General features: G+C 35.2%; 1 protein-coding gene and 1 long non-coding RNA gene across 5 annotated transcripts in view; one reads left to right on the top strand and one right to left on the bottom strand.

Annotated features, from left to right (window-relative positions):
- Positions 1–10,416, bottom strand: part of LOC103473837 (uncharacterized) — a 60,763-nt gene extending 50,347 nt beyond the window's left edge. The window contains exons 1-4 of one of the 3 annotated variants that reach the window (XR_535079.2): positions 9,873–10,416; positions 9,737–9,794; positions 9,266–9,387; positions 2,241–3,004 (exon numbers count right to left, since the gene is read on the bottom strand). This is a non-coding gene — a long non-coding RNA (uncharacterized LOC103473837). Of the gene's footprint in view, positions 1–2,240; positions 3,005–9,258; positions 9,388–9,736; positions 9,795–9,872 lie in introns of those variants that run through there. The other 2 variants (XR_535078.2, XR_535077.2) reach the window with 2 other exon arrangements.
- brinp1 (bone morphogenetic protein/retinoic acid inducible neural-specific 1) overlaps positions 1–13,517 on the top strand; it is a 123,481-nt gene that overhangs the window by 47,776 nt on the left and 62,188 nt on the right. For both annotated transcript variants that reach the window (XM_008424389.2, XM_017307922.1), the window contains exon 3: positions 12,092–12,282. In XM_008424389.2, coding sequence (XP_008422611.1) covers positions 12,092–12,282 — 191 coding nt within the window. The remainder of the gene's footprint in view (positions 1–12,091; positions 12,283–13,517) is intronic.

Raw genomic sequence — 13,517 nt, 5'->3', positions numbered from 1 at the left:
AGAAAAAATGTTCATACTAATAGCTAAATAACATTTTAATACAATTTAAATGCAAATTAATGATCACCTCAAAAGTGAGAACTTATTCAATGAGGACATGAGGATGCTGGTGTCTTCAACACAGTTAAGGGGTTAATCAGCAGATTAGGGTGCATACGTTTACATTTGAAGTCCATCAGAATGACATACAGTTTATATAATTTTTAGTTTCTATTAAAGGGGCAACAGTTAGGACCATGCAGTGTTGCAGTTGTCTATTTTATTCAGTGTGTTTCTTTTTTTTTTTACTTAGTTGAATATGGTGCATACCTATGTTGAATTTGCATCGTTTTAAATCTAAAAACCTGTTCTTCATGGTCAGTAGCTCACAGTTATTAGAATTATGGGGAGCAATTACTTTTTAACATAAGGCCATGTTGATCCATTACCTTCATGGATAGAATTATGATTGATTGCCTTCATAGTGAAGTATTTTCATTTTATTTAGATATATGTATGTGATTATCCAATGCATGTAAAAATCATAAGATGAAAGATCTAAGGAGGCAAATACTTTATCACACAACTGTAAATTGTTGCACAATCATCTCATCTAATCCGCTCTTGTTAAGGTAGAGATTAAAAGTTTTGCACTGATTTTATTTCATGTTTATGTCTTGTTATACAGTAAATAAATGTATTTGTATAAATCAACTGAATCCCAGTTCAGTGTAGAGCCAGAAATCAATTAATGAGCTTCAAGCCCTTCTCCACTATTTTTGATGATAGACCAATACATTTCTAACATCAAATAATCTCTTCTAAAATAATCCACTTTAATGTTACTATACTTAAGAGATAAAAGTTGGATGTTTGATTGCGTAGACATTTAGCAGACACTGTGCATGTTTTTCTTTTCTGACTAAAACTAAGCTGAGACACACACTAAAAATAAAAACTGGTCTTTTTTTGTCTTTAGGGGCATACCAAAAGATTAATAATTTTATTTACTCCTTCAAAGAAAAAAACTATAAAATAAAGTAAAATAAAGCAAAAAACCTGCCATTAAAACTGCAGCATGTAATTTTTCTAAAATGTATTTTTTTTTTACGTACTAGTTAAAACTGTCACCATGTTGTGCATAGGAGAGATAATCAGTGAAAAGAAATCCCAGGGCTACTTATGCATAAGTACAGTAAACGGTTCCTGGTGAGAAACGACCAATCAGAGGCTGGAGGAGTGTCTTGGCACTGTCAACCCCCCTCGTGTATTTGTTGCTCATGTTATCAGTGTGCTAATGGCACACAAATATTGTTTCAGAAAAACTGTTTATCCACCATAATAACTGGCCGTGTTTCCTAGCCTGAACAGTCAGGACTGACTCTGGTGTGTGACCTTGCTGTAGTGTAGCAAAGAGCAAGGGGAAAGGTGCGAGCAGGCGTACATGAGCTTGATTGACAGAGCTGGGACCCCTTGCCTGGCTCTGATTGGTTGCTTCTGACTGAATGGTGCATTTCTGCAGATGACAGCAGGAGCGCTGGGAGGACGCAGTAGAGCTTTTCACAGATAGTAACAGTATTTACAAATATGTAAAAACATTTTTTTTTTTCAAAAGGTTACATATAGCCGCTTTAAAAAAAAAACCTTAACACAAAATACCAATGTATTCCTTGTTAAACTTATAGGATTCCCAGCCTCTTTACCCTTTATCCGGATCAATGTGGTCACTCATTTTTTTATGTTCTCTTCAAGAAACTCATCTTTCAGACATGCTGTTCCATCCTTGTCCTACTTTCATTCTTGCCTTTCCTGCTACATCTGATCTTTCCCTTTTCCCCACATGTGTTTCTTTGCTCTGCAGCCTCTGCAGTACGTGCATCCCTGCTTACTACATGGAAGTGACAAAGAAGTAAATAGCATGAAAGGAAAAATAATGAGAAAGAAATGCAAGCATGTTCCTGTAATTAGAGAAAATTAAAATATCTGCAGTAATTATTGTTTTGCGAAATTTTTTCTAACTTTTAATGTTTTTGTTGTTGTTTTTGTTTTAATTGCCATTGCTTGTCCTTTCTTGATGTCAGTTGAAATATCAAATTTGTTTTGTTCCTGCCTTAAAAGCTTTTAAATCAATAAAACTATATTTTTAGGCTATACATACATTTGAAATACTCCATACATATAGAACTGACAATAAATCATAGTAATAGTATGACTGAAATTGCATAGTTTTATAAAAATCAAGAAGTGCTTCACAAAAAAATTATACAACAGCCAAAAAGACAGCAATACACAATAATAAAGAAAAAATAATAATTCAAAGTATTATTTGATTAAAACGATATGTTAACCGTTTTTTTTTTTTTAATAGATCACAAAGTCCACCAATTTCTCCAAAGCATGTACAACAGGATACAGGATGAAAATTAATACCAGTGACTGAAACAAAGCTACCCTGTGCTGTGCACAGACATAATTATGGCAGAATATGTCTCTGTCTGTATATATCTGTAAGCAATATTTCAGTGATGCAAGGCAAATGTCAAACGAATAATAATAGGAACACAGTATCATATTTATTTGAGAGAACCTTTTCATATTGTGTGGTCTGCACACTGAAAAGCTTCTGCGTTAAACAATAAGTGGGAGCCATCGTTTTGACGTTGGTTAACTGATTAGAAAATTACAGCTTGGTCCAGGCCATGGATCAGCTAACCACTTTTTTGATTTTTGAGGGTTGTACAGAGGTAAGAAAAAAAAAAAGCCTCAGAACTATTCGGAGAAAAGTGCATGAAAAAAAACAAAACAAAGGAGACTTTAATTTTTTTTTTCTTTTTTCGTAAATGTATTTCTATTATGCTGTCAGTACATAGCCAATGCTCTTTGCCAAGATGTCTTTGTTGCCATGTGCTCCAGCTCTCCAGTTCCAAGTTCATTGCCAGCCAGGCTGTTTGATCCTGTTTTTCATTTTTTCTCTCTCTCTGTTTCTGATTCTGCCTCAGTCTGCTCCCTTTGCTTTTTCTCTTGCCTGCGGGACATAGTACAAAGCCAAATTAATAGGTTAGCAATGTGTGATGAGACTAAAGCTAGGGTTTTCATAGTACCAAAGGTTGGTCTCTTTCTCCATTTAAATCATCACAGCTACCTATGCTAAACACAAATTTAATATTACTGCATCCAGAATTTAAAATTACATTGGCTTAAAAAAAAAAATTCCTGATTAACTTCTCAAATAGTAAATAATCAGCTTCCAGTTTTTTTTTTTTTTTTTAATTGAAGGTGCTACTATGGTGCGGTCTATAGTCCAAAATATACGGTAATTGGTTTTAAAAGATTTTTTGAAAATGAGTTATCTGCAAATAACACCATCTTTGAGTGTCTGCTGTATTAGTAGCGGCGTAATCATGTAATTTTCTTACCACTAGATGGCAGTAGGTACAGAGCATTTTACATTAAAACAAGAATTAGTGATGCATGAATGTTACAGGTAGCGGTGAGAACATTGTGTCTAGAAAGACTGACGACAGTGATGGAAAAGACAGTGAAGCTCAGCAGTAGTTGGAAAGAACATGGGTCCATTTCTCACAACATATCTGTGTGAAGTAAGCTTCTCAAGCCTGGTTACTACAAAAACTAAAACCAGAGAGACTGAGATGTTGAGGAAGAGCTTTGTCTTTCTTCAATTTCTGCCAGGAAATCAGCTGTTTTCATCYAAACATGCACAGGTTTCACACCAGGTGGGTAAAATATACAGATATTGACATTTTGTACATGCAACTCTTCATATTGTAACAGTGAATATGAAGTGAAATGTTTCCCAAATATTATTGCTTCTTTCAGAATAAGAATTATTTTCTGTATTCTGGATAAAAGTATGCTTGTGGATTAGTTTGTAAAACACTTTGACGTTTTCTACAACTTCTTTAAATTTAATACTACAGTGTTGTTTCACTGTTCAGGTGTATTTTTGAAGTGGACATGTTAAGTGCAATTTGAAATGAGAAATGTAAAATGTGATAAAAATCCATTTTTGTGTTTATTTGATTCCTACTCGAGAGACTTTGATAAGAATTGCTATATGTAATATAGGCGGCTACAGAGTATCTTTGATTACATTTTTGGTTTCGTGGTGTGCCTCGTGATTTTTTCAATTAAAACAATGTACCTTGGCTCAAAAAAGGTTGAAAAACACTGATCTAAAACGTTGAACGCATTAATATTTCAGATTAATCGCATTATTTTGACCTGAGTTCAAAGCATATCTTTGCCAGCTTCTCTCTGCCTATTTTACATGACTGTAAAACAATGTCCAGTAGCGCCAAAAAATAATTTATAACAAACAAACATTGCAATGGACAACAAAGGCAATATATTAAATTCTATTTATTGTAACAGTGAATTATCTTCTGCCAACTGACTTAATACTAATAGTAATAATAATATATTTTATATATTATGTTATTTACATCTTAAGATCTCAAAGGGGTTCTTTTAAACCTTGGAAATGAAAACCTGGAAAACTGAGTTATTTGGTTTGAAACAATATAACATTTTCTTAAACATTTTATGGAAATATTTCATGAAAATGTTTAAGAAAATCTGTAGTGGGACCTTATCTCCCACTACAGATACTTAAATAAATGCCTTTTTTCATTTGAAGCTAAAACAATTTATCATAGTGATTAATCGTGTTTAATCACAAGGCCTGATTAAATGTTTCAATCAGTTGAGGACACTAAAAATGACTAAAATAACAATTAAACTTAGCAGATTTATAGTTGGTATAATGAAAAGTAAATTGAATGGCGCTTTACTGTCATGCAGTGTGAAACCTAAAGGCAATCTAGCATCCTTGATAAATTATTTTTCCATTTTTCTAACCTCGGACTTCCAACTAAAGGGTATTTGTAGGAAAAGCTGAATAGCATGTCATGTTTGACTCACTGAAATATTCAGATAAAATCTGACATTGACATTTTTTTAAGGCTGTCATTCATGTAATTGAATTAATAAGAACGTTAAAAACACTTTTTTGCAGACAAACATAATGGTCCTGACCTCCCACTATAGATACTTAAATATCACAAAGACATAATCACTTCTGTGCCCATCTCTCATCTATGGAGCATAATGCCATTTATCTACTCCTAACTTACTTGTTGGGTCATTAAAGTGGTCTATGAAGTAAAGTACTGAATCATGTCACATGTTCCATCTGCTGACATGCTCTATTTAGGCCAGAAGGGCTCAAGTCCATTTGGCGGCCACGTATCTTTCCTTACAACAATTGAAGTGACCGGACCATGAGAGTTTCTCAGTGACAATAAATTGATATCAAAGAGAAGGAAAATGAAAGTAGAGATGGGCACAGTGAAGGTGGTGTGAGCAAAGTGAAAACAAATAAATACTACATTTGTTGTGAGCCTAAGTATCTCACAGGTCTCTTGGTGTAAACACTCGCTACAGCTTCAGAAATAACAGCTGTCTGAGACTTGCACCAAAAGCAGTTATGGAGCAGGACCAGAAGCGGGATCGGGATATGAAAGTAAAAATCAGACCTGCTCTACCTGAGTACCGTCTTTTATGAACATAATATTTATGCTGCTCTTACATGAGAGACTTCTAATAATCTCCTACAAAGGTCATTAAACAACTGCATGTTAAATCCGGCAAAAAAATATAGAAAGTCATTCTAGTTGTGACGTTCTATATTTTATTGTTTTTTGAATGAGTGTTTTCGTTTTAGTTTCCATATTTCATTTTTCAATAAATGTCAGTCCATTCAGAAACTGACATGGATCATTTCAAGGCAGTAGTTAAAATTCGTATGTCACCTTTGTATTTCTGACTTTTAACACAGTCTTGCACATCTTGTTTTGATGTAAAGCGTAATACAGCTTTTTCATGTGCTGCTCACATAGGGTGAGGCTGTTTTTTTTTTTGCATAATGAATAAAATAGTTTTTTTAAAAACTGCTTTTTGTATTTACCCAGGGTATGTCCCTTTAATATTAAAATTAGTCCGATAAGCTGAAACACTTAAGTTTAATTTAAAAAAGAATAATTAAAATATAGTTGTAAAGAAGCAAATAGTTTTACTCAAATGTATTACATTTTCCATTTTAGATTAAAAAAAAAAAAAAAACTTAACTCTGAGATAAGAAAATCCATGTATTTTTTAAATTTAATTGAATTCTCCTCAGAAATACCAGGTACTACCAATGTGGTTATGCTTTGACTCAGCTCATAAATAAAAAGATGTATTTTGCTTGTTGTTTCACACTTCAAAGAAAAAAATTGCCTTATATTGCTGCCTACATAATATAATAGAAAATAGAAAAACAAAATATCCATCAGTGAAAACTTCAATCATTGCTTAATTTAAGAAGACAATCGGTTTCACAAGTTTTCTGGTCACTTACAAATAAAACATCTGTGGAATGATAGAGGAAGTAGTATCTCTGCCAGAGTTTAAGTCTGTAGGGTGTCAAAAAAATTCAAAATGAATTGATGTACCTTTTACAGGGTCAGGTCACATATTCAGCTTGTGATTAGTGATTTATAGTGATTTAGCATGGCTCAAATAGAACCACATTTGTGATGACTGATTCTCAGCTTGATGTAAATCTTGCTTCATTGCACATAGAAAGCATGTCTGATACTCATTACTTCTTTGTAAGTTTTCTTCCCTCTCGGTTTACATTAAGACTCAGGGTTGTTTCATTGAATCACCTCCCTGACTCCTGTCTTTCTGCACGCAGTTTAGTTGTTCTCCTCATCACACATCCATCTGACATGATAGTCCAGAGTACTTTTATCCATAATTTCTCTCTCTCGCTCTCTCTGCATTACGTTCACTTCTTACAAGTCATTGGTAGTACTCTACTAAATGCAGACAAATGACTTGTCACTTGAGGAGGTTGTCAGGATATTTTCAGTAAATTGTTGGCGGCATTGTAAAGTTGTGTGTTTAACAGTCCACTGGAAGAAAGAAATGGTACTTTTAAGACTAATCGAGAGTGCTGAATAGAGTAATAAAAAATGCTGCAGTCAAGGCAAGCTCAGGCAGGCAGACATACTGCTGACTGCGTATCAAAAAAAAAAAAAAAAAAAAAAAAAACTAAGAGCCCAGTCAATTTGAGGGCACATACCCATTTGTGAGCAAAGCTTGAGATGAGTATGTTGTAAAACACTCTGTTTTTCTTTGAGTTGCCATTTTATGCTGTTATTTTAAAAGCATGAAATGGCCTTGTTACCATGAAACAAAAATTAGACAAAACATTGAAAAATAAAACTGCTGACAGGGCACCTCCTATCAGTAGTTTTTGCTCCAAATGCCAAGGATTAATTTAAGACATTAACCTTAATGTCAGACTTCATTCAAATCCATAAAGTACCGTATTTTCTGCACTATAAAGGTGCACCGGATTATAAGGCGCACCTTCAATGAATGGCCTATTTTAAAACTTTTTTCATATACAAGGCGCACCGCATTATAAGGCGCATAGAATAGACACTACAGTTACGGTTGTCACCCGTCCCGTATTGAACCTATACGGGACGTGATTTGTTCCATTCTCCACAAATGTGGATGTGTAATAATAAGGAAGTGGTCCCCGAGTACTTTATATAGTAGGCTGCCCCAGTCATAATTTCACTCACGGTGTTGGTGTTGCCTTTCTGGGTAACACAGACCAACCGACATGCTGCCGCCGCAGTCTCTGTCTCTCTTCCCCTGCCCCCCCGGCATTAAACGTATAAGGGCTGGTACCTTGGTAACCCTAGTCGAAGCACCACGGATGAATATCTAAAGCCACTTTGTTGACATAAAGAATGTCAACAAAACAGTCCGACTCCGGTCGGCGAGGAGAGCCTTCGGCGACTGGGCCTGGGCATGGCCGGACAATGGTCACCCTTCTCCGTTCGCACACAGCATGTTCGTAGAGAACGTGGTGCTAAATGACCTGCAGACGACCTGATTATCAGGTCGGTAGGTAGATAGGTCAGTCAAACTTTATTAACAAACTAGCGTTCTGACAACTATCCSAGCATGCACCGCGCGCTTCTTCTAAGGGCAAAATGAAGTCGGCGGCTGCTTACCGTAGTTGCTAGACCTGTTGTGGTTCAATATTGATCCATATATAAGGCGCACCGGATTATAAGGCGCACTGTCTGCTTTTGAGGAAATTGAAGGTTTTGAGGTGCACCTTATATTGCGGAAAATATGGTATCTCACTACATATTACGATATAGTAGCAATCCAAAACACTTCTCTGTTTACTTGAAACACTAATAGCTTTATTGTTTTGATTTGTTTATTTTTCCTGACAATACACTGCCTTTACAAAGCTAATATTAGTATGTTCACTATGTTTTTACACAAGACATTGATATTTTGACTTGCTACATATTGAAATTAACTGGCAGCTAGTCAAGCGGGTAAAAAATAAATAAATAAATAAATAAATAAGGAGTTATTTAAAAAAGCTTTGAGTTTTGCTTTGTAAGTCACTGCTCTAATTGAAATGCTGAAAATGTTTACATCATGTAAACTGAGCGAGGCACAATTGCAGGCACGTGTTGCAGCAGCTACAGTCTCGCTTTCACTTTGACTGTTAATGTAAAGGGGTAAAAAACACAACTGATAGAGAATCACAAATTTTGGGTAATCAAAATGATGCCCATGTCCAGTGAGGATGATAAGGTTGGGCACAAAAACAGACAGATTTTGCAGCTGGTAATGACATTAGAGCTACAACCAGTCCTGGTAGCCACGTTTTCACAATGATTCCCATACTGATCATTTCAAACAAAGCAGTGTTTGGGACTCCAAGTTGATAGCTAGAATTAGTTTGAGCCATTTCTACTTAAACAGGTTAAGTTGTAGAAAATGTAAAAAAACTTTTCATAAAACAAAAAAGAATACAGCACATGTAAAATATTTATATGGATATTAAAATGACTAATTATGAGTGAGTAAATAATTAAATCAGATCAGAGAAAATTGTGGTTCGACTGCTGGAGGGAGCGGTAATTTGTAAAAACACACAGACAACAAAGTAGCGCAAAATTAGTGATATGTATTAAATGATATTTACAATATATACAGACAACTTCTTCAAATAGTTCATGGAATCCCCTATATGTTTTTTCTCCCTTTATCCAAGGCAACATTTAACAGGTTCAGCACCTTGATGGAGGTGAGAGGAATGATGGCAAAATACCCAATTCAGTTTGGTTCAGTCCAGCGTGAGGATGGAAGTGTGGTTGTGGGCTTGAATGCCTCCTACCAGATTGGAAGGAGTTGACAGGATGTGACGTTTCTCTTGAGTCGATGTTTGGTTAGCTCACCAGTCTTGTCCACTGGGCAACAGACGATCAGAATCCAGGATCTGGGACAGGAACCTGGCCTCTGTAAAACAGGCCTGATAATCAACCCTGGGTTTTGTCAATATCAAAAATCATTTTATATCAATCTATAAATGTACATGTCTTTACTTTCTTATCATCACTATAGTAAATAAGTTTATATTATAGAGATAATTAAACTCATGCAAGTACTCAATATTCATTTTTAAATTTCTCAATATTTCATTTTAGCAATATAAATAGTGTTTTACCATGAGAAGTATTTTCAGTTTAAATGCATCAAGGTAACAAAACATACTCATTTCAAGTTAATTTACACTGACGGAGCCCAAACAATACCCAGGAGGCTAGCCCTAGCATGCTAGCTCCCAAACAAACAAACAAACACTCACCAGTTCCCGCTTGTCAAACCGTGTGATCAGTTGAAGGTTTTGCTCCACGATCACACATCTAAATATTGAGAGGCATATTAGTGAGAGAAAGCAATACGAACATTTGGTAGAGGCTTACAAACGCCTAGAAGCCCACCTGCGGCAAGGACGGACAGCGTCTCACATGTGGTGCGGTGAGTAGCTGCCATAAAAGCAGGTATGGGTTCTTTGCACGTCAGCTTCCGTGTTCGGGGATAAGCGGCTTGGTCGCTTCCGGTCTATTGAAAATGGCATTTTACACTAGGTGCTTGCCTAAGGTAACAGTTAATGATGTAGCTCAATCCAAAGCCCCAACAAGTAAGTTGGAGAAAGATTATAAGATGTACGCCTCGTTATACATTCACAGACACGATGGTGAGTTTTACTTTCTTTAAACTTTGTGGACAATGTTTTATGTGCTTATTTTAAAGTGTGTTTGTTGTCGTTAGTGTCAAACAGAGACCAAGTAAAGGGGGAGAAGTGAAGGATGCAAACTTTGCTGTGTGGCGTTAGCTTTAATTTGTCACGATGAATATTTACAAGCCACTGTCTTCTTAATTCAGGATTGTTTGGAAATCCATGCAAACTTTAAAGCCCATTTTATTTGGAAGACAACAATGTTCATGGTAGTGCTTTATTTGCTTCTGAAATATGACTGTGTCTTTTCTAGATGTCATGGTAACTCCAAGTAGAAGCAAGAAAGCCACATTTCGGCAACTGATTTCACATAAAGACAACCAAACAGATATATATTTTTAAAAATCTAAACAATTAGACAAGAATCCAATGTATACAATGCATAGCCATACATCTATCTTCCTCTGTTTTTCTTGATTGATTGGTTGATTGAGCAGCATCTTTTGGCCTACAAAGAACTTAGTTTGTGCTTGCACAGTTGTCTCTTTGTTGTTTTTTTTCCGCTGTGAGGCAGAAAGGAAACAATAAAAAAAATAAAAAATCTTTTAGGGCAATTAAAACCTAGCTAAAAGAATTGAAAAAATCTTCTTAAAAGCAGATTAGAATAAATACAGCAACTGCATTTGTGTATTTTTAATGTACATTTTTTCATTTCCATTTGTTTGTGGGGTTGCTTTTCTTTTCAAAGAGTGGGTTTACCTATTTATTTAATAAACACAGCTCCGATTTTAATTAGAACAGGCTTTTAGGATTAAGTTATAGAGATCATGATGCCCTTTGGATGTTTCCTATCCAGTGGAGATTTGAATGCACTTTAAGGTCAGACACTTGCCATAATTAATCTCACCATTCACACACTTAAAAAACATTCTTCAATATCTCAAGATATGAGATATAAAATCATATAACCAATTCTGATCCATTAACTTTGTGTTCCATCAATAATTAGTGAATTACGCTTTCCAGTACCTTTGAATAACTGAAATGAAACTGTAATTTTTAACAAAAAAACAACAAAACAATCTAACTTTCTCAGAGCAGAGGTCTATTTTGAAAATTACAGTTTTGTAATTGGTTGGTTATGAGCAAGATAAATGTAATTTTTTTTCTATTATGTCATGTAAAACACCAAGCTCAAGATATTTTACTGAGATTTTATGTGATAGAACAGCAAACATTCATCCATCCATTTTCTTACACCCTTATCCCATTGGGGTTGGGAGGAGTGCTGGTGCCTACACCGTGGACCGGTCACCAGTCCATCACAGGAAAAGCAAACACTGATTATTAATTGTGAAATGGAAGAAAAATAATGTCCAGTTTTCAAAAATGTTCAATTAAAAATCATTGTATTTTTTTTCTTAACTGTTACACTGTACGATGTCTGTAATGTCTAATGTGTACTTATTAAAGTGTTACCCACATGTGTCTTGGGAACATGGCAACTTACATAAAACTCCACCAAATAACTTTTGGAGCATTATTTGAAAGTTTCTTTTTGCAAAATACAATGTATTTTTACAATGCAATATGTAAAGAAACAGCAGATCAGGGAGCAATTTTGCCCTCGGTTTTTTGATACTCTGCTAAAATGCTAATATGCTTCTCCGGTTTATTGTTGTAACAGAATAGACGTGCGTAATAGAGAATACTATTGAGATTTTTATTTTTATGAAAGCACATCCTGTTAAATAGGGCAGAATGATGGTCATATTACAACAAAAGCAGCATCAATTTTAAGAAGTGATATGAAACAAAGAAAACACAAAATACTGCAAAACATTTTAATAGACATTTTAAAAATGCGAGAAATAGGTCTTTAGTCTTTTTTGTTTAATATTTAATTCAAATCAATGTTTTTGTGTGCAAACATACTAGACAATTTACATGAGAGCAGTTGTTTTTCTTTTAACTCATCAGGGAATTTGCACGTTGGAAGGTGAGAAATACGGCTATCGAGAGAAGGGACCTCATCCGGAACCCCGTGCCACTCATGCCTGAGTTCCAGCGCAGCGTACGCTTGCTGGGCCGACGACCCACCACTCAGCAGTTTATTGATACTATCATTAAGAAATATGGAACCCACATTCTCATCTCAGCCACCCTGGGAGGTAAGAGAGGTTTACTTGTTTGAATTATTCAGGGAAAGGATTAAAAGTATTCCCACAATTACCTAAATGCTTTTCCCATGGGGTTTGTGTATATGTGTTTACACAGAGGAAATGCAGATTTTTCATATGATAAAAAATATATATATATTTTAACAAATAATGGGTGCTTGGCAGGGGATTGACTTTTCTGTTCCAAATTAGCATGTTTTGATGAAAACATTTTGTACAGGTTATCTGGGAAAGAAAAAATAATGGGTGAGTCTTGGAGAATTTTTGAAAACTAAAATAGTAAACGTATATGCCTGCAAATAAACATAAAAAACACCTTATCCCTATTTGATTAGACTGAGTAAATGCGACCTTTCTCTGCTGAATAATTTTTTCTAACTGCATCATTGTCAGTGAAGTTCATTTAATTAGTTTGAAGGCAATTTTTTGCTGCAAGTTGCTGAGAAACCAAACTACAGCAAATCAATCAATCAATCAAATTTTATTTATATAGCACATTTCAGCAGCAAGGCATATCATGGTGCTTTACATAATAAAACAAAAATAAAATAAAGTAAACATAAAAACAGCATGTGACATTGAATAAACAGTAAGAAAAAGAAAGAGATTTTGAAAAAAAAAAAAATTTTAAAAAGATAAAAATATACTTTTGTTATGGAATTTAAGCTCCTGTCGTCGCCTGTCGTCGCCAGACTCCGCCGTCCATTTAACACGGGTATTATCCAGGCCCTGTCGCCTAACAGGATAACGTCTCCAACCTTGCAGCACCAGGCTCCGTCCACCTATCACGCGAATTTTTGCGCTAGGATTTTGCCATCTTACACGGATTTTTGTGCACTATTGTTACATGTTAGTCTAGAATTTACAGGGTTTTTCTGTGCTCCCAATAACCCTCAATCACTTGCCACTTTTACATCATTAGAAAGAGAAATAAAAATAAATTAATAAATAGATAAAAAGTAAAGATAAAAACATCGAAGACATCAAAGCCCGCACTCTAACCCTAATTTAGCCATAAGCAACTCTAAACAGGTGGGTTTTAATTTGAGATTTAAAGCCACCCAGTGTTTCAGCTGTTTTACAGTTTTCTGGAAGTTTGTTCCAGAAAACTGTAGCTGTGGTAGCTAATCATATGTCCTGTTATAACCTTAGCCAGTAGGAGCATATAAATATTGAAAAGAAGGGGTCCTAGGATTGAACCTTGGGGTACCCCACATGTGACCTTT

Source organism: Poecilia reticulata, linkage group LG12 (genome assembly GCF_000633615.1).
Source record: "Poecilia reticulata strain Guanapo linkage group LG12, Guppy_female_1.0+MT, whole genome shotgun sequence".
Taxonomy (NCBI): Eukaryota; Metazoa; Chordata; class Actinopteri; order Cyprinodontiformes; family Poeciliidae; genus Poecilia; species Poecilia reticulata.
The sequence above is the reverse complement of the archived record's forward strand: the minus strand, read 5'-3'. Positions and strand labels throughout refer to the sequence as shown.